Raw genomic sequence first — 22,219 nt, 5'->3', positions numbered from 1 at the left:
ATATTTCCTTGTGCCCATTTTCAAGTCTTTCCCCCTCATTCCCAACCCCTGGCAGCCAACGATTTACTTTCTCTCTCTATCATTTTGAGTTTCATATAAATGGAATCATATTGTACAAAGATTTTTGTGTTTGACTTTCTTCACTTAGCATACTGTTTTTGAGATTCACCAATGATATGTGTATAACATCTCATTCATTTTCACTGCTGCATAGTATTCCATGGTGGGGATATACCACAATCTGTTTATCCATCCACCAGTTAATGGACATTTGTTTCCAGTTTTTGGCAAACATGAATGCTGTGAAACTTTAGCATATGTCTTTATGTGAACACAACTTTTCATTTGTCTTGGGTGAAGCCTTGGAAGTGGCATTGCTGAGTGATATGGCAAGGGTAGGTTTAATGCTGTAAGATACGGCTATACTGTTTTCCAAAGTGGCTGGTGTCTGTACTGTGTTTACTTGCCACCAGCATGTGGCATCAGATGTTTTGTTTTGCTTTGTTTTTAACTGCAACCAGATGTCCCTAATATAGGTCCAGCATAAGACCCTCTGGCCTTTTCTTTCTCTGGTTTAATGCTCACCTTTGGATTCTCATTGAGTAAGGATGATGTTAATATCAGGACAACAAAGAAGACATTTGTCCCAACTGATATGTTTTGACTTGCTCAAAACAGTTGGGGAGTGAGATACTGTCTGGATTTCCACAATCAAGGTACATTTTTATGTCTTGCATATCAAAATTAGTATGCAGGTTTAAGTTCCCTAACATTAAATCATCTTTTTTTTTTTTAATATCAGAGGATTCACGTTAGATATATAAAGATAAGTCACATTCGCTCATGTAGGAAAGTGTTCCCACCTCCTGTTCCCAGGTTGGTTAAGGAACAAAGGACATGTCTGTTCATTGTTATACGTGAAGTTCCCTGTGATCTATTTAACAGCTGCAGTGACTAATTCTGTATATGCGTGCACACACAAATGCACACCCTTGTGTTGTCTCCCCCTCACCATTTTTCAAGGCAGACCAAGGGCTGACTCTTCAATAGTTTCAATAGCTTGCCTTGCTACGCACTGTTGCTTGCACATTTCTGGAAGACATCGTCCTGTCTTCTGCTCTTTGCCTTGTACTTTCATTTTCTTCTTGTTGAGTCACAAATGGATTAACACACTTAATAGCTTTTCCTCGAATCCAACTGGATGCTTCGACCTCCCACGTGTGCTTTTTTTGGTTTTAAACCATGACAAGGGATGAGGTGAATGAACTGAGGATACAGCCTTTGTCTTGGGGTGAAGCAACTCTCAACGCCCCGATGGGCTGTCCCCACTCCCCCAGGCAAGGGGTTATAAGGAGAGGTTTTAAATAGATTGAGGACTGCTCTACATTTGCATGTGACTAATAATATCTGCTTCTTTATTATATGAATATTAAATCCCTTGACTATCCTGTGTGGTTCCCCAAATCAGTTTGATTCTTAACTTAGCAATAGCAAATGTCAACAGACTATAGCCTGTGGACCAAATCTGACCCGTCACCTACTTTTACAAATAAAGTTTTATTGGTACATGGCCATACCCATCTGCTTGCACTTATGTTGTGTTTTCTGGCTACAACGGTCGACCTGAGTGGTTGCAAGAGGGATGATATGAGCCCAGCAAAGCCAAAAGTGTTTCCTCTCGGGTCCTTCCCAGAAAAAGTTGCCCAACTTCTGCTCTGTAGTAAACTTGGCATGTCCGCCCCTTCCTTGTACTGTCTGTGCATCTTCATGTGTATCTCTGTTTTGGGTGTGTGCAGGGAGATTGTATTCGTCCAGTTACCTTAGGCCAGCCACTTAAGTTGCCCGATTTTCACATCCATCTCTGTAAATTAAACATAATAACAGCATCTCTCCTGGAGAGTTGTTTGAAGATTTGCGGGAAAAAGAGTTGACCTGCCCGCCACACATGGTGACCAGTTCACATGAGATGAGCTCATTGTGTGGAAACTGGGTCTGATATTAGCGTAGAAGGCATCCGTCTTGTTCTGGGTGGTTGTCCCTGCCATTATGGAGCAGAGGCTAAGAAGTAAACCATTAAGTTGAGGCCTAGGGGACTGCGCAGACCTACAAGACAGACCGGGCAAGAGTGAGAGTTCCAGCGTCAAGGCCCTTGGCTGCCCCTTCAGCCTCTCTCTGCCTCCTTGCTGCTGCTCCTAAGTCCTTCCAAACACACGTCCCATTTCAAGGCCCTGAACCTGCAGTTCCCTGTGCCTGATTTCCCCCAGATCTGCACATCGCTTACTCCTGCCCTGACTCTCCCGTCTCTCTCGCTCCATGCCTTGTCCTCATCCTGCTTCTTGGTCATCGTATTACCTATGGGTGTGTTAATGGGTCAGTTTCCTGCATCCTTTACTCACAGGCACTTGGCAGGCAGTTGAGGAATTTATCTTGTTCTATGCCCGGCACAGAGCCCTTGGCCTGGAGTGAGATGAGAGATCAATCAATACTGGTTGAACAAATGAATGAATGGATGAACATTCCCGGAAGTGAGTGTTTCCCTCAGGGCTGTAGGAGTCTCACCTGCCATCTCTGGCTCCCTCCCCCTTCCCCTGCACAAAGACAAACAGTACAGGGAAATCCACTCCCAGTCCTCTTCACATCATGTGAAAACGCACACCCAGACCGAACACCATGCACACAGACCCTTTCTTGCCCTCACGTGCCCTCAGCCCTCTCCAGGCAAATACAAACATTCTCCTGAGAGATCTGGCCCCAGCCTTTAAAAGTGCCCCCTTCGTTCCCCACTCAGAGAATTCAATAGCCTCTTCAGTAAGATCTCAAATAGCTTTATTGGAGAGGTCCTGGGTAGAAAGGAGCTGCAGCTTAATGAAGGCCATTTAACAGTCAATCTCAATTCCAAGGAAAAGCAAATCTTTATTACCAGCATCCGATAATTTCTGTTCGGGGATTCCCACCCTTTGGAATGGATTTTTTTTTTTCAGAACCTCTTTTCTAATTAACTCTGGAGCCTAGATTACAGGGGGCCGGCCTTGGGAAGGGAGGGGGCACCTCGGCCGGAAGTGAGCACGGGAGGTGATGTTTAATTAAAGCGAAGCTGGGAGAGGGAAGAGACCCGAGCAGGCTGCCGTGCTAATCCTCCTGCCTCGCTCCTGCGTCCCCGCGCGATTGTGATTGATGCGCTGGTCCCCCTTACATCTTCATCTGCAGCGCGCGTGCCCGCAGGCAGAAGGGGCTCCGGCTCTCAGCACAGGCACTTAGCCCGATGTAGTTCCGAGCCGGCCAGAGAGCTGGCTGCGCAGTCCCTCTGCCTGCTTTTTCTCTTTTCGCCTTTTCCTTTTTCTCCTATAGATTGATAGAGTGATTAGATAAGTAGATAGATAGATAGACAGACAGACAGACAAGCAGACAGTTACATTCAGATATATATGCGTATGTATGTGTATATCTATATTTTTATAGCTGTATCTAAATCTGTGTCCGTATGTCTGTCTAAAACCCTGCTGTGAATCTCAGTGTCTCTCTCTCTCTCCATATTTGTGTCTCTCTTTTTCTGGGTCTGCTTTTTTATCAGTCTGTCCAGATCTCTCTGCTGATCTGCCTCTGTCTGTCCTTTTCTCTCTCCCAAGGCTGCCCTATGAGGTAATATTAGGGAGCCTCTAGCTGAAATCTTTTTTTTTTTCATTCAGTAGTATTAATGTTGGAGTAATTTAGACGTTACCTTTGGCTACGCATCTACTAAATGCCAAGAGCTGCCCCAGGTAGCTTTGGACAATTATTTAATATTTGTTCTTATAATCGCTAACATTGATTAATCTCTTAATGGTTTCCAGCACTTTTTGTACCTAATCCCATTTGATCCTTAAAATAATCCTTTGTAGTAGCTGCTTTCTTGTTCCCATTTGGGAGATGAAAAAACTGAGGTTTAGAGAGAGAATAATGTGTATTTCTTTCATCCACACTTTATCACACCCAAATAAGACTTTATTTCCATCTTTTAATGATCCATATATGACAGTGATTTGGAAGGAAGACACGAACTGCCCAAGGTCAAGAGCTTAAAGAGTGAAATTCTTGGGATCTTATTCTAGATGCATCTGTCTCCAAAATGCTCCCTTGAATAGACCAGAAGGTGGGCTCGCAGCTTTCTGTGTTTCTGTTTTCTCTCCCCTTTTAAATCTGTGTCCCGAGTGTGTTTACTGAACATCCCTGCCATGTGGCCAAGGAGCTAGCTTCCGAAGACAGGAGGCTGCAGAACTTCTGTCAGTCATCTGAGCCAGAATAAATTGGCAGAAACGTCTGATTTGACTTTTTCTCCTTCTTCAAGGCAGATGCTTTTCTCATTACTGAGAAAAGAATGACACTTTGTCTCTCCAAGAGCTCAGACGTTCATAATAATAGCCGTGCAGTTTCTGATCTTGGAGCCGCTAGCTCCGATGGGCTGGGGAGGCTGCAGGACTCCACTGAGCTCTCTCCCTGGTGAGATTAGGTTTGTAGAGTGTCTATTAGAGCTCGTAGCCACTCCCCAGAGTGGATTGGTCTCTGACTCTGGCTTCACTCTGTGCAATTCAAATTCTTTTAGCTAGACAGGCTGCTTTCTTAATTGGAGGGGTTGAGTCCAACAGGGAAGGAACGGATAATGTACCTACACTCTCCATTTTTATCTATCGATGGGGAAGAACTAAAATAAACTATGACTTTTTCAACTCCCAAATTAACTTAGGTTAGCAAATTCTACTTTGTGGAAGGAACCATGAGCTAAAAAGCAGTTTGAAACCATGGTTTGTACAAGATCACAAGTCCACATCCAAATCTGGTTGAAAGTAGAGTTTGGACAGCCTTGAAACTGGAATTATTTAGGATCTTCTTGCCTTGGTAAAATGAGCTCTCCTGTGTCTCAAAGAAAGGAAACCATGGTAAATAAAATAAAACCCCACCTTTATTCAGAAGCAGCTCTTCCTTTTATGCTTGGGTTGTTTTGCTCTGACGCCAAGGTATCTTTGCTATCCTAAGAGCCCATGGGAACTTAGACCATTCATTTCAGTCCCCTTTTTCGCTTGCGGTGTCCTGAAAAAGAATGCTGCAGTTCTCATCACCATCATCACACATTTTGAAAAGTCTAAAAATATACCGCTGAACTGCTTTAGTAGACAGTGAAAATAAAATGTATTTGAGGGTTTCAGGATTCAGTAAGATGAGGTGAGTTACTTTCCTACCACTGGTCCAGAGATCCATCAACTGGGGATTCTGAGGGGACCAAGAAGGGACCCACACTTTCTATCTCCTCTGCTCCCCAGCTGGCTGTGAAATAAAGTGGTCAGCCTTCTAACTATAACAAGATAGTCAAGTCATGAGATATTTCTCTGAAATCAGTTCCTAAATCATCTACCACCCCATCTTCACTTCCCTGGTGATACCGCATCCCTCTTTTTTTAGTCTCGTCTACATCAACATTCCCTGTGACCATTTAGTTGACTCTAAATCCTTCTCTTCTGTTACGACTTGTCGTCCTGTTCGCGGCCTTGATCTGACTTGATATCCTAGTAAAGGATGCTCCTTGGATTCCACCTTAAGGTTCAGTCCGCTCCACGGGATGTGCCTCCATCAGGAGCAGATGCAGCCCTTGGAGGCTGGACCAGACACACTGAACAACCGGCAGACTGGTGGGGCGGTCTCTCTGATTTCCAGAACTCCCTTGAGAGAGCACTTTAGTCTTCCTTCTTGATCTTCGGGCTGAGGTCAAGGTAACCTTTTAAGTGGTATTCCCTTTTGCTAAGTTTTGTTTGTTTGTTTGCTTTACGTAGTATAAAAATGTGTTGGACTCTTTATTCTTAGCAAGTAACTTCATTATTGCTATGTTTGAGCCTGTGGTCTACTAAGCCCTTAGGCATTTTTTTCCTCCCAAACTGACACAGCCTAACAGACAACAGTCTTAGAGCCACAGTGTTTATTCCCATTCAAATTTTTATAAGAAATTGGATCTTATTATTTCTTACTGAACAAAAATTTCAAGGAGAATTTGATTTTCAGTAATACGAGGTCATTAGATTGCTGTCCAATCTTCTGTAACTAGTTAAGTTTCATTCCATCATTCTTGTGTGTCTCTTCTTTATCATTCTGGATATTGTGGGATATAGTCTATCCTACCAATTCCTCTGCTTGGTGTGCTTATTTTAGTTTCCTAGCATTGGAGCCCTGTGTTTCATGCTTGTGTGTCGTGGAGCAGGTTCAATTTTCAGCATTAAACTTCCTGAAAATCGGTGGATAAAGGCTCCACAATAAACTGACTACCTAGCATGATTTTGTCCGCATTCTGCATTTGGCACTGGTTCCCAGCATAATCTAAACAGGCATAAAATTCAGTTCTTTGGGATTCATTCACCAATCAGAATACTTTAAAAGTGATCTGTAAAAAATTCAAGAGGAATGTAGACTAATAGAAGAGTCAAAGCAGAGAAGTCTTTGTATTTCTGTCCTTGGTGCTGATAAATGGGGGAAAAAAATTCTTAGGTCAACTTCCCTGCCTTAGTAAATATAATGTTGTGACTGTAGTTAAATGACTGTGTAAGAGATCATGAATTTTTCTGTAGTCATTATTTAATCTTATTTTCCTAGGATGATAGATAGCACTGATGATAGAATGGGAGCTGACTAATACCCGTTCCAGAGCCGCCCTGTCCCGTACAATGGTCACTAGCTACGTGTGGGACATTTAAATTGACTAAAACTAAATGAAATTAAAATTCAGTTTTTCAACCACACTCTCCACCTTTCAGGTGCTCAAGAAGCCACATGCGGCTGGTGGTTACTGCACTTGACAGCACCAGTGTGGAATATTTCCATCATCTTAGAAAGTCTTACTGGCCAGTGCTTGCCTAGAATGTCCTCACTGTGGTGGGCTCAGTGATGTCTCCCAGATATATCTACATCCTAATCCTTGGAACGTGTGAGTGCGGTGCTACTTTGTATGGCAAAGGGGACTTTACAGATGTGATTAGGTGGCGGACATTGACCTGGAGGGATGATCCAGCATTATCCCAATGGGTCCAATGTAATCACAAGGGTCCTTATCATAAGAAGGAGGCAGAAGTGTCAGAGTCAGCATTAGAGGAAAAGGCAGTGTGATGGCAGAAGCAGAAGTTAGAATGATGCATTTTGAAGGTGAAGAAAGGAACCACAAGGCAATGAATTCAGGTGGCCACTGGAACCTGGAAAGGACGAGGGAACAGATTTTCCCCCAGAGCCTCCAGAAGGAACCAGCCCTGCTGACACTTTGAGTTTATGTCAGTGAAACAGACTTCTGACCTCCAGAACTGTAGGAGAATACAATTGTGTTAAGTCATCAAGTTAGTGGTAAGTTGTGACAGCAGCAGTAGTAAGCAGATACAATGATCATCATCGTATTCATCATCTCGCTAGATCCTTGCATTTAGTTTGGATTCTTATAGTTTTGCAGTCTCCTCAATGAGAGAGCCCACGCAACCCTTTGGGTGTTTGAAGAACCAAGCTCATCAGCAATGACACCTGTTTCATTGGAAATACTCGTATTGACTCGTGAATGATTTGTGCTCTGAGGGTGGGTGATGGGGGCTTAGGCAGTACGCCATGAGTTAGCAATGTCAGCAAGGAGTCGAGGGGGCTGTCATAACTGAACGCGAGAAGCGCTGGTCTGTATAACCTTGCTTTCTATCTTTTGGTCTGGGGTGGTTGTCAGTTCTCATCCTGGTTTTGAGCACCATGTCCATATGGGATAGACAGAGCTGAAAACACAGGTCGTACTAAAAGCTCTTAGATGAATAAGAACCAAAGTTCAGTCCAAGACTTAGAAGGCACTGATCAGGGAGATGTCTTTTCTGCCCTTCCTGCCACCGGGGGCTAGTGTGTTATTTTCCAAGCCTGCTGTGCGGCTGTGGGTGTGATGAGTCAAGCTTATTCTCTGCTCCTTTCCTCCCAGGCTGGGTTCTGATGGATTTTTTTTTTTTCCTGAAAATTTTCCTTCACCCACTCTACACTGTCATCCAAGTTATCTTTCTTTATTTAATAACAACAACAACAATACCATAACTAGTATAACAAATACACATTGAACACTTATTTTAAATATGGTGATAGGAAATTTATATGCATTGCCTAATTTATTCGATAAATAACTCCATAAGATTATGCTATCTGTATCCCTATTATAAAAGAGAGAAACAGATCACAGAGCGTTTATGTTTTCTTACTCAAGATCATGCACCTAGTAAGAGAGAGAACCAGAATTTAGACAGCAGGCCTTCTGGCTACAGAGATGGCTTGCATTTTAGAGCTCAGCAAATGGTTCCCCTTTTCCAGACTTTAAGCTGCTTCCTGTCAGGAACCATGCTATCCTCTTTTACTTGTTTTCCCTGTCCCTCAGAAGAGCTTAGAAAATTTCTTAGAAAACTAGCAGAAGCTCATTGAAACTGCTCATTTAAATTTATTTGTGACTTCTCTAGATTACTCATAAGGGCCCCTTATAAAGAGGGGAGACCAATGAGGGAGACATCCCAGAGAAATAGACCACGGGGTCGTGGGAAGACACCAGATCGGATTCACCTTCTGGCTCCAGCTCTTGTTAGCAGTGTGCCTGTGAACAAGGCATTCCTTGGCTTGAGCCTCAGCTTTCTCATCTACTAAATGGGAATAATAATATGTAACTCAGAGTCCTTATGAGGATTTTATGAGATAGCAGGGTATGTAAGGGCTGTATAAATGGTCATTATCAGTATCATCATCAACACTGTTTCTCTACCACCCATAGCATGCGAGAACTTGTCACATTTAAAGCTCATAGCAGACCTTGGTTTGCTTGAATGTATTTATACTCCAACAGTGTAATCCTTAACAGAGGTTTTCTTGTTTTTAATTTGACGAGTTCAGTGTTCTCATGAAAAAGACTACAGAACACAAAATTTTCCTTATTTCATGTAATTCCTCCAAATATCTTTGGGGCAGTAAGGAGGATGGTCATTAAAATCTCATTCAAATAAAAATGTAAAAATCAGTTATTTTGCACTGGACACAGGAAAGATGCAAAACTTCAGATTAGAGCCATTGGTATCCGTATTGATGCAAAGAAATAGCCTTAAGAGTGGGCCCCTGACTTCGTCTGCCTTTCTCCATCTATGCCCCTGCTTTGCCATTTCTCTTGTGGGTGATGACCGTCATCTTTGCTCTTCCCTCTCTGTTTCCACCATTTTCCCTCTCCTGTGCTTTAGTCATTTAGTGACCAGAATGCTCCTCTGTAACACAGATCTGACTATGCCCTTCCCATGCCTGAACTCTTCAGTGGCCTCCCGTCACTAAAGGATCAAATCCTAACTGCTTTGCATGGCATGCTCTGAGCTTTGCCCTAGGCCTTCAACCTTATCTCTAGCTCCATTTCCTGCCAAATCCCCACCACACACATACTTCAGCCATATGATCTGTTCTCTGTGTTCTTTATTCCCTGAAGCTGCTCTCCAGGCTTTTTCTCTGCCTTGGATGTCTACCTAACTCACCCCAACTTCTCCTTTCTGCTCATCTCAATCATCACATCCTTCAGGAAGCATTCACTACACCTCCATCTCTGAATCCAGATGCTTCCTCTCTGGCTCCCATAATAATTTGCATTTAGATTTATAAAATCCACGAAACTTGCTTTGGTCATTGATTTTTCCTGTATCTATCTTCATCCCTATTTTAAATCTCCATTTGAGCAGAGACTGCTTCCTCATGGCTGAATGTATTTTATATTAATGCAAAAGGAAATACTGATTCTCAGCCTACCAGGGGTCAGGCACAGTAGACGAAAGTGCCCTTAGTGTATCTCTCTGTGCATAAAACATAGTCAAGAAATACATCTTGAGTGATTGAATGAATGAATGAATGAATGAGTGAAAGCAAGACATCCTACCAAGTGTCTGCGACATATAAAAAAAAAGAGCTAGTCCCTTTCTGATCAAATCCAATGGATAACCTTGCAGAACAAGATCTAACTCAGAATGCCTGCTGATGCCTTAAGCATCCTGCAATACTGGAGTGTGTTCAAGGCTCTTCCCTGACCTCACACACAGCAGATGTCTGAGCTCTGTAGGCTATTTGTAGAGAGTTTATTTCATCTTTGCAGAGAGCTGCCCAGTATAAATATTAGTCAGTTGATTTCACACAGAGTTAAAACAAGCTTTTAAAAGCCTTTCACCTCTCCTGTCCCCAAATAGGTACTTTCGACGGATTCTCAAGAGCCTTGGGAGCTTTGTCAGATTCGGTAAAGTGAAAGTTATGTTCTGTTCAGAAGCGGCCTTCTGCGAAGGCTGTCTTGGGGTTGATGCTGAAATCGTGCAGAAAGGGTCAGGGAAAGTGAAGAATGTTAACAGCACAAAGACTGGGAGAGGGGGTAGTGTGGGAATCTAGCTTCCCTCTTCTGGTTTCATTTCAATGAGGCCGTTTCTGAAGCCGTTTACCTTTGGCACCACGATCGTGGCTCGGTATTTCGAAGCAGTAGGGGCTTCAGATTTCAATGGTCCAAGTTCATTCCCAACTCTGCCCATCAGTTAGTCCAAGGAAAACATGGATCCAGCCCTGCTCTATAACCCTTGAATCAATGGGTATCACCCGCCCAGTCCAGCAGAAATATAATGAGAGCCACAAATTTGAGCCCCCTATGTACTTTATTTTTATTCAATCCAATATGTCTCAACATATAATTGAAAATGTTTTATTTCATCCAATATGCCCAAACTATCATTTCAACCTGTAAATCAAAATAAAACTATGAAACAGATATTTTACATTCTCTTCCTTGTACTGTGTCTCTGAAGTCCAGCCTGCATTTTGCACTTACAGCCATCTTCATTTCGGACTAACCACATTTCAGCCTGCTCAATGACCACACGTGCCTAATGACCACCACGTGAGGACAGCCCAGGGCGCAATGACAATGTCTGGGCAGATCTTTCAAGTCCTTAAACTTCTCCAACTCAGATTACAGGATCTGCTTCACAGAGATCAAGTGAGATTGCGTGAAATTCATTGTATGTCCCAACTTCCTTCTCTTACGTGTGAAGCATGGAATGAGAGGACAAGATATTGTGTCATTTTTTAACTGGTTTTACTTGGTGGTTGTATTTCTGTTACTGGACCTTAAGCTCCAGGAAGCAGGGAGTGACTTCACTTAACACTGTATCTCCAGTGACTAGCACATGGTAGGTGGGTTGGTTTCCTGGGACTAGCATAACAAAGTACCACAAACTGGCAGGCTAAAACTGCAGAAATGCGTTGCCGCAGAGTTCTGGAGACCAGAAGTCCAAGATCAAGGTGTCAGCAGGGGTTGGTTCAGTCTGAAGGCTATGAGGACGAATCTGGTCCATACCTCTCTCCTGGCTTCTGCTGGTTTGCTGTCAGCCTTTGGTGCTTTTTTAGCCATAGAAATATCACCTCAATCTCTGCCCCCATCTTCACATAGTGTTCTCCTTGTGTGCATGTCTGAGTCCAAAGTTCCCCTTTTTATAAGAACAGTCATATCAGATTTGGGGCCAACCCTACTCCAGTATGACCTTCTTTTAACTAATTACATTTGCCATGACTCCATTCCCAAGTAAGGTTGCATTCTGAGATACTGGGGGACAGAAGGTCTTTAATAAACTTAAGTCAGATACTTGAGTCAATAATAGTGAATGTGAGGACAACCTTGTGTCTGCTTCGCGTAGGTTCCAAGAATATTCCACCCTGTCTGAAGAAGGTAGGCGTGTTAAAAATCAAACAAAGAAAACTAGTTCGTGAAGAGGATGAATGCTGCCTATGGGCAGTTCCATTCTGCAAAAGCATGGACTTCGCAATCACATTTGAAACTATTTTAAAGCTGTTCCTTGAAGGTCTTTTGAATTAAACTTACTTAACTTCCATCAGCCTCAGTATTCCTAGCTAAAGCTTCCTCACAGTTGTTTGGATAAATGAACTTCAGTGTTTTCAGTTGGACACAGAGTGATCACACGATTTATTTGGCCAGACTTCTACACTCACTGTTGGTACCGAAATAAAATTTCTTGCCATTAGGCAAATTCTCTCATAAATACAAATAAGGCAAACTGCTTCCTTATTTCTGAAACCCTACCCTTCTCCTTGGATTTACCATGACATTTTGCAAAACCTCTTCTTTAAGTCAGTCTAGCCCTGTTCTCCTCCAAACTGTGTGACCCTCTCCATTCAGCATTCATGCAGGTAGATATCCTTAACATATGTCATATCTTTAGCTACAGAAAAATAATACTGATGCCCTGCTCAAACATATGTGAAGAATTCAGGATTCTCCATTCTCAGGTGGTGAGAGCCCTGGGCTTAGAGACTTGAGTTGGGACAGGGCCAGTAATGGAACTTGGTTCTTCACTTAGAAAGATGGAACCTTTAATTTCAATCCCTCTGGACTTATCTTTAAAAAAAAATAGTAATAACTTCAACACAGGCATGCTTATGCTAAGCTGGGTTGTACTGAATTTGTAAGGCCAATAAAGTTTTATCTTCTCTTTGTTCTGATGAGTATTTCACTTGTCATACTTTCCGTGTTTACTTCTCTCATTCTCTGTATAAAAGTTTATGAAATGAGGATGGAGGAAATCCAGAAATGCATCATGCAATCAAGCCTCTTGAGAAAGCTAGACTTGCTGGGTCATATGAGTGGAAACCTTAGGAAGCAGTTTGGTGCAATGGAAACATATCCAGAGTTCAAATCCCAGCTAGAACATGGATTAGTTGTCTGAACGTGGGCATGTTGCTAAGTTACCTGAGCCTCAGCTTTCTCTTCTGTTAAATGGGTATGAATGGTACCCACCCCACTGACCTTCCAATATTGTATTGAGGCTCAAATAGACAACGTCTGACTGCTCTCAGAAGCTTATGCATCCTATCTCTGGCTAAGCTACTGTGATGATGCTGATGAAGAGGACGATGAGCCTCTGTCTTATTTATTTACTTCAAGTGACCACCTGACTCATCTGTTTGTTTCTTCTATTTCAAGCATTTGAGTTGCTTCAAGGGAGCAAGTAATGTCAAAGGGCATAGTTTAAATGATCAGATTCCTCTCTCTTCTCTCTCCTCTTTTTACACCTTGGCTCGCTTCATCCCAGCATATACCATCATTGCATTTACTCTTTGAACTAAAACACTTCTGAGCATCTACTCTATGCATGCCATTCAAATACTCCTCGGAACCTGTTGCCTGATAACACAGACCTGGGCCTCTGCCCTCAAGGGCCTCACAGTCCGGTAGCCTCCAGGTCTCTATCTCAGCTCTCTGCAGATAGCCTTGCCACCGTCTTTTCCTTCTTTTTCATTGATTCTGCCGCCCTGGGTAGGAGATATTTGCTCCGACTGCAGCATGGAACTGGCTTCCCGCATGTTATCTTGTCAACATGTTTCATACCATCTGGCTATTTTCTACTCACCCTTCAACTCTCAGTTTAGACGCCAGTTCTTCTGGAAAGCCCTCCTTGATGAATCACAGGGGAGAGGCGAGCATTTTGGGCTCTTTATATTTCTCCTCGCGTGGCACATGCCCCATGGGACTATCTATTCCTGGTCTGTTCTGTGATTCCTGCCCACCTACCTGGGCTTCCTAAATCCTCATCACCACTGGAGCCCCTGAAGCTAGCACAGGACCTGTCATCCAGAAGGTGTTTCGCTGCTGAAACAATGCCGTGAATATCAAGTTCTCGCCTATTTGAATAGTTCATTGCCCTTGCTTTCTGGCAGTCTCTCCTAATTTCATTTCTTGCAAGTCCAAGTATAATTCATTTTGTGACAGCCTTTTTTTTTTTCCCAGTTGGCAAACTGTTAGAGGCTAAAACTTACGCAATGCACAATGAAAGACAAGGTCGTATTTTAGCATCTTCGCCTGTTGCCGTAACCAGATTAGACATCTTCCTACAAGTGAGGTGAATGCAAGCCAACAGATATTTATCATGTCAAACACCTGATTACAGAATACGGAAGAAAAAGAGGGAAATGCTAAAGATGAATATGGCAAGTTCCTGCCCTTAAGGAGTTTACCATCTTATGAGAGGCCAATGATAGTTACATAGGTAACTTGGGTAATTAAAAATGCAATCAAAGGTTTGGTTCTGGAAATTCATTATAAACTATGTGGGTGCTGGTAGGTGGGTTCTGTACCTTAACAGTGTCATGTCTCAAGGTCTTGGAGTTGTTTCAGCTAAGTTTAGGGTCCAGCTTTGGGAAGGGACCAAAGAAGAAGGAGAAGACATGTTTATTAGTGTCACTGGGATGTACACTTTCGTGATGGGTAGAGAACTCAGTTTTCATAACGTGATATGAGTGGTAAGGATTCTGAATCCATTCATGGGCAAGACAATGGTATCTTACTTCTTGTCCTGATTTGTATCTAGAATGTTTACTTTCCCCCTTGCTAGAACATTTTATTATCTGTAACACTGTTCCCCTGGGGAGAGTATATGGTTCTCTTTCAAGCAGTGTCACTTAATGCTCCAAAATTCCCACATCTAGTGGCCGTCCCTTGGTGACATTCTTAGTGGGATGCTTTACTCAGCAACATTCACAGTGGAGCTGGTACCTCTCTGGGCTACTTGGTGCTGGCCATATGTATAGTGACTTCTTCCCTTACAAAGAAAGTTGCCTCACACCAAATCTATTAAGTTCCTATTTCAGAAGCAGGCAGAGAATCACCTGGATACCTGTGATGGAATAGGAAACACAGTGATATCCCAGGTCACATCTGCAGGGTAACTGTAAGCAAGCTATAGAAGGGAACACAACCCACTCTTTCCCTTTTGTGGATCTGGCTAAAGGTAGTAATATTTGCAATGGCGTAAGTCCCTGAAATTCATCTTGGATGTAAATTTGACACTGATGTTACCCTGATGGTGGTGGTGGTGAGAACTTTTTCCCCTTCTTTAGAAAATACCTAGCTGGGAGAGGAGATAAATTGTGATAGTGAAAGTTTGCTCAGGATTGAAGGCTTCCTCCATACCAGTAGGTGAAGGGTCTTTACTGAACTATAATTAAAAATGCATTTATCTGTTCCTTCCCTTATGAAAATAGTTTTGCTAACATTCACTTGCTTGGTTCAATTGTCAGTTTGTCCCTCTGCCCTTCTGTCGGCACCACTATATTTGGGACAGTGGTGGGCAGCTCCAGCCGTCACTCAGGGGTAGATGTCAACGGCGATGATGCAATGTTATGGATGGCAAAATACGACAGCTGAACTTTCGCTGTGTTTGCAGCAATGTATAGGACTGGTCATACAAAGTCAATTTCCTACTTTTGACAGCATGCTATAGTCATGCAAGAGTTTCCCATTGCGGGGAACTGGATGAAGGGGACACAGACACTTCTTCTGATTTTTTTTTTCAACTTCTTGCTTTGGACTCGGAATTGGATTGATCCAAATATGAGTCTCATCACACACTACGAGGGTGACCTCAGATTATTTGCTTAGTCTTTCAAAGCCGCCCATCTGTACAGTGAAGATAATGATTGTGTCCCCATTGTGAGACTGTGGGGCACACTGAGGGACTTCCACACATACAACACTTAGGGCAATGGAAACCCTGTGTTGAGAGCCATTCTAATTATATTCCTGTTGTTATAAATAATGTTATAATCACCACCATCCTCATCGTCATCACTAGCACTAATAACCCAGTTGGATTCTCGATCTTGGGATGTCAAGAGCAAGATCTCGTGCCTTTTTGGTTACCTCCAACTTTGGCTAGGATATGTCAGAAAATATTTTGTGGCTGAATTATTTTACCATAACCCTTACAGATACCACCCCTCATTATAGCCAACAAGGAGGTCAATCATAGCTTCCTTGACCTGGATTTTGCATCTGCCACTGACTAGCTTCAAGACTTTCTCCTTCTTTATCTGTGAAATGAGTGTGATAAAAATAAGTTTAGTAAATATATAGCTCCTGTAGAGATGAAGTTAGACAATATAGATAAAATGACTAATTGTCTAATGCTTACAATGAACTTAATGAATAACAGCCACTCTGGCTGTTACTTTTTATTAATAATGGACAATGATAAGGCATTTACAGCTAGTTTACGTACAGAGAGGGGAATCCCTATGTTGCATGGCTTTCCACCAAGAAATCCTTCAGCGCAATGTTGAGATATTTCAATGGGGAAATTGTTTTCAACAGTGCAAAGCAGCATTTGATGGTTTGACCTTGTTTCTCAGCACCCTGAGGTGCTGGGTGAGTCAGAGCATGTCTTAGCCCAGTAGGAATAAAGAGACTAGCTTAGGAATTCATTTTTCATGCAACAAAACCTTTTGACTCTGTGTAGGTGTGTGGCACTCTTTGAAATGCTTGCGGCAACAATGATGAGAAAAACAGATGAGGTTTCAGTCTTCATGAAGTTTACAGTTTAGTTTGAGACAGACAGCAAAATATATGTAATATAAAATATATGGATAATGTCAAAAGCAAAATGTATGTCATGTCAGACTTTGTCAAGGATTTTAAAGGGCAGATCAGGGCCCCCTGAGGCCCTGGGGACAGAAAACCCTTCTTCTTAAGGGCGTGATGCTGTTAGTTGGGAACTTTACTTGCTCCAGACACTGCTAATTTTTTTAAGAGAAAAGCACTTTTCCCTTTAGAAATATCACCTCATAAGCAACCATATCAGGATGACTGACTTGTACAAAGTGCCATAAATATTTGATTGTCACTAACTTTTAAGGAGTTGAGAAAAACAACCACTACATTGCCTTCTGTGACTCCAAATGGAAAGTCAGAATGGAACATTTTGCAAACATGACACCTCGTCGTTGCAAACCTGCCGCCCACTTGGCTGGTTTGTATTTCTGGGGCTGGTGTTTGTCAGCCGTGGCAAGATGGCTTCTGGCCTCTCTCTCTCTCTGCTTCCTTGTCGAGGTCGGGAAAGTGAAATGAAACAAATTGCTTTCACTTGAATCTGTGACGTGGACTCTTGTTATCTTTGCTGTTTGTTTTTTTGTGTGTGTGAAATTATGGCCTCAGAGTGGGTTTCAGAGTTCTTTGTTCAAGAGATGCTTTTCTGTGAGCCAGTATAGTTAGGAAACCAAGGTTTGTATGTTTACCTAACTGAGGCCAGATATGAACCCATCTCCAACTGTTTAAGGATATGGAGCTTAAGAATCTAATGGATTTGTGTAACTAGTGCTTACGAGTTGTGAGTAAGAGGAAGTAACTTCACCTCCCTTGAAAAGAGAATGACAGTATGTACCACATTGGGTTCTTCTTAAAAAGGATAATGTAGGCAAAGCTGCTTTGTTGAATTTTGTGTCCTCAGTCCTTAGAACAATGACTGGTACATAGTTATTGCTCAAGAAGAAATGTTTTCTCATCATCATCACCATCATCTTCACTACCATTATCATCTCCATCATCATCATCATCCCAACATCATCTTCACCATCATCATCATCTCCATGTTTATCATCATCATCCCACCATCGTCTTCACCATCATCATCATCTCCATGTTTATCACCATCGTCCCACCATCGTCTTCATTACCATCACCATCTCCATGTTTATCATCATCATCCCACCATCGTCTTCACCATCATCATCATCTCCATGTTTATCACCATCATCCCACCATCGTCTTCATTACCATCACCATCTCCATGTTTATCATCATCATCCCACCATCGTCTTCACCATCATCATCATCTCCATGTTTATCATCATCATCCCCACCACCTTCTTCACCATCATCGTCATCTCCATTCCTATCATTATCATTATCTCCATCGTCATCTTAGTATGGATTCAGTGGCAGGAATTCTTCAATAAGCCCAAATTAGGTTTAAGTTCTGGTTCTGCCACTTACCTGATTCACTAACTCCCAGAGTGGGAAATATTTTGTCACTTGTTTGGAGCCTCAGTTTTCTTATCTTTTAAAAGGGACCATAATATCTATCTCTTGGGAGTGGTTGTGAGGATTAAAGTGCCTGGCACACAGTAAGGTCCAACACACCTCTGCACGTGTTCTCCAGAGGAAGCACTTCTCCGAACTAGAAGGGGGACTGATTTCATCCCCACAATAGGGCATAGATGCCCACAGGACTCTCTAGATTATAAAACACATTCCTGTAGATTTTATCCCTAACGCATCACCAGAGCGTCACCGGAAAGGATAAAATAATTGTTATTTACAATAATAGATGAGGAAGCGGGACACATGGAGGTTGAATGACTTGCCAATAGTTCCACAATTATGCCCCTGACTTTTCAACACTTAACTCTGATTCCATAGTCACAGCACCAATAAAAGGTTGGATGGTAACAGACAGAGAAATGACCCAGCATAGTGTCTTTTATTTTATTTATTTTACTGCAACCCATAAAAGATTTTACATTGCAGCCCAATTCACCCACAGAAAGGTTTCATGGAACACCGTTCTTGCTATTCTGTTCTATACTTTCCCAGTGTGGCACGGTTTATTTCATTTCAAGAATGCTGGCGTGATAACCCCCTACATGGATTTTACATCCCAAGGGATCACACCTACAGTTTGAAAAACACAGAATGCCGTTCCTGGATCCTACCCTCAGGGATTTTAAGTCGGTGGGTCTGGGCTGCAGTCTTAGCATCTGACTCTTTTAAGGGAATACCCCAAGTGATCGGATGGTCCCCTGGGGAAGGTACAGTGCCCTATTACTTCACTCTGGTTGTTTCCATCTGAAACACTCTTCTTTATGTGGTGTTTTGACTTTTTTTTTTTTTTTTTTTTTTTGCATTTTCTCTATAACTTCTCAGAACATCCTTCACCAAGGGATTTGTCTGTCTTGTTTTCAGCCCTGTTGCTTTCTAGGCAAAAGCAAGACCCCTATACTTTGGTTTAAGGACCCACATAGGACTTTACAGTTATCGGTAATGACAAAGAGCTTATGGCCCATGAAAAGGGCTTCTGAGTCTACCTGTGGGGCTGCAGTCATGCGAGGAAGGGGCCCCGGTCCTCTGTGGCGATGCAGTCCTGAGAGGGGAGTGGACACACCCCTTTAAAGAACTTGAAAGGACTGCTTGTTTTAACCCTGCATTAGAGAGAGCCCCGGGGAGTGACTGCAAATAGAAATGGAAAGATGGCACAAATACTGTTTGTCCAGATTTTCTTTCCAACCCTGGGGAGCTGGGAATTTAAAAAAAAAAAAAAAAAAAAGTTACCCAAGGGCTCCCTGAACTAGTACCACTGACAGACCAGCAGGAAAGTGGAATTCTTCTGGGGAGCCTCCTCCGCCCTCACCTCCTCCTCTGTTATACAATTTAATTACAAGTTTAATCACTTCAGAAACCCCATCCATTCCCTCCAGTGTCGCAAGACCTGTCCCTTCCAAGCAGGCGTCTCGGCGATAAGCAGCTGTCCACTGGGGGGGGGGGGTGCTCCTGAAACCTCTCCCTCTGCGAGCGGGAAAAGACATGACTAAATAAAAGCTGAAATTGTGTTGACATTTCACTGCAGTTGTTGTAGTTTTAATAATAAAGGAAGAACAAAGTATTTGTAGCTTTAAATAAAGAGGCCGCAGTTGGCATTGATGCAGCATTTGGCATTGAAACCACCGGGCATGTTTCGTACGAGGTTTTATTTTTGCTCATTTGGAGAGAAGGAAAAAAACCATGAGCTAGGAAGAGACAAAAGTTCACGACAAGGGGAAAGCAGCAGGACTGTGCTTTTCCTTCATGCCCTTCATCACCACTGGGGCTCTGTGGTCATCTGTGCGTTCCTTTCTTGAAAGTCTACTCCCCCTCTTGCCTGTACGGTCCCCAGGAACAAAAATGGGTTTGGATTTCGCTCACCTTTTTATTGAATGTGATGCATGAATCTGCTCATATAGCGCCTACTATGAGGCACGGTGCTGTGTGTGTTTGCTTTTCTGTGATTTGATTTTTATCATGATCCTCACAAAATTACCCTGGGAAGTCACTCATCATACTCCCCATTAAACAGAAGCAAAAACTGGAGCTCAGGGCATTGCAGCATCTTGCGCGAGATCACACAGCTCGTCCACCAAGGAGCCAGGCAACCACATCTTCTAAACAATCGCTTGTTATAGTGTTTTAAGATCGATTTACAATCAACCACTCAGCTTTGTTATAAATTTTTACATCCCCGATGTTCTCACGGTATTTTTTTTAACGCACCCACCACCATCTCTCTTATCTCTTTGAGTTCTTTCTTCATCCCTCCCCTGTCTCTTCCCCTGCTATCCCTGACACCCCCACTCCCCTCCTGAAAATATAAAACAAAACAGGGGTGTCGCAAGCTTCCCAGTGGATTTCATAACTTTGCATACCATATATTTAGTTTAGTAATGAAAAATTCCGGCTCCAGGCGGTGCAGAGGATAGCATTTCTAATGTTTTTTAAACAGCTATTAATGTAGTCGAGCGCTCTGTGTGTGTGTGTGTGTGTGTGTGTGTGTGTGTGTGTGTGTGTGTTTCCTTCCTCTTCTATATAATCATCTGCTCAGTGTGCACTCTGAAACTGAGAGCAGGAGCCAGAGGAGGGGCGAGCTGTGATTGATGGGCCAAGCTCAAGGAAGGAGTCCCATCTGGGGTTGGTTTGGGGAGCAGTCAGATGTTGAGGGGGAGGTCAGCCAGGCGGCCTCAGCCCCCCCTGCTTCCACACCCCAGCCGTCCACACGTTGCACAGCGCACACACCCGCGCTCGTAATCGAGGCTTGCTTTGGGCAGATGCTTTGTGGTGTGAGACTAGAACAGCTGCTAAGTTTATGGAGGAGAAAGGCAGCAGGATGGTGCAGCAGGTATTTTTTTTCCCCATTTTCTATTTCACGCGAAATTGTGATTTGAATTAAGCCGAAGCCTTCCCTTGCGTTAAGTCTCTGTTCTCTCTCTGTGATGCGGATTCTGCTCCTTGAATCATGGGGTGGGGGTGGGGGGGGCGTTCAGCCAAGTGTGTGTGTGTGTGTGAGCTTTTCTGCTTGATGTGTCGAACTGAGCTGGTCTTACAACCAGCAGGTTAATGGTGTAATTTTGCATTTCCCTTCTTTGTTTCAGTGCCCCTGGGGGCATGATGCAGGTTGGTTCTTTTCAGTCCAGCATGGGAGGCTTTCTCTGAATATGTGCAATTTCTTGCCGGAGAAGTAGAACAGACCAGGCTCCTGAACTAAAGTAAACCAAACTGTCAGCAAGACAGAAAACTGCAGGCAGCCAAGAATGGAGAGTTTCCACCAGCGAGTCCGTGTTGCTGGGATGGAGTGGGGGGCCACTGTGGGGGAGGCTGCTGCTCTAGGCAGTGTGGACAGATGTCATCAGCTGGTTTATGAGGGCTGGACAACTCCCATGCATTTCTTCATTATAGGGGTGTGTTTAGGCCAGAAGAGGTTTGGGGGAGCAAGAAATTGACCGGGGACAAATAAATTGCAGAAGCAAAAGGAGAGAGGATGCTGGGGAAGTTTGACTGTTAGAGCTGGGAAAACACAGAGAGAGAGAGAGAGAAATATTTACTTTGAAGTCTACTATCCACCTTGGCAGGCACTTTTCCCCCTCAGTGAAAGTCAGACAGTTAACAGTGAAGAATATATCTGTTTCGTGCTCTGCCACGTAAGGACTGTTTTCTTCAGTTGAAATGTGGTTTGCATTAGATTTGGAGCCAAGATATTTTGCAAAGTCTGACGGGCTGCCACTCTTGGTTCGTTTATTAGTTTCCCAAAACTACTTTATTAAACCACTCAGGGCCGTGCATGAGAGAAGGGAGATGTCTAAACAAACAACAACCAGAACAAAAACCTCTCTTTTTCTCTCCGAATCTGCCTCCTGAGAAAATTAGGGGTGCGGGACGTTTCGGTGACCAAGGAAAGGCTCCTCGTGTTTAAGGAGCGTCTCTCCCAGTACCTGCACGCAGCAGAGTCGACATACTACGCTAATGGTCAGATTACGATATTTGTCTTAAAATAGCAATAATATCCTGGCTATTTCATGCTTCAGTAAAATATTTAAATTGAAATGGCATTTTTTTTTCTTTTTTTTGCTTTGGTGAATCAGACTTGGTTGCATTTTAATAATCCTCTTGCTCTCTGTAACTGGAGTGTAAGCCACCCCGTGGGGCTTCTCGGGTAATGAGGGGGTCCCACGTCATCTGGCTGTTGTCAGGTTGCTGTCCTAATGGAGGTTTTGTGTATGAGGGCAAAGAAGTTTCTCTTCCTTTTACCTTAATTGATATTCTTTATTTCGAGCGTCT

General features: G+C 43.1%; 1 protein-coding gene across 20 annotated transcripts in view; it reads left to right on the top strand.

Moving 5' to 3' along the window:
- RBFOX1 (RNA binding fox-1 homolog 1) overlaps positions 1-22,219 on the top strand; it is a 1,985,071-nt gene that overhangs the window by 1,780,784 nt on the left and 182,068 nt on the right. Inside the window, exon 1 of one of the 20 annotated variants that reach the window (XM_064478212.1) lies at positions 20,576-20,783. The exons of 18 other annotated variants lie outside the window; for them this stretch is intronic. In XM_064478212.1, coding sequence (XP_064334282.1) covers positions 20,751-20,783 — 33 coding nt within the window. In that variant the 5' untranslated portion in view covers positions 20,576-20,750. Of the gene's footprint in view, positions 1-20,575; positions 20,784-22,219 lie in introns of those variants that run through there. One more of the 20 variants, XM_064478216.1, reaches the window with a different exon arrangement.

Source organism: Camelus dromedarius, chromosome 24 (genome assembly GCF_036321535.1).
Source record: "Camelus dromedarius isolate mCamDro1 chromosome 24, mCamDro1.pat, whole genome shotgun sequence".
Lineage (NCBI taxonomy): Eukaryota > Metazoa > Chordata > Mammalia > Artiodactyla > Camelidae > Camelus > Camelus dromedarius.
Note: the sequence above shows the minus strand (reverse complement) of the source record. Positions and strands in the feature narration are given on the sequence as shown.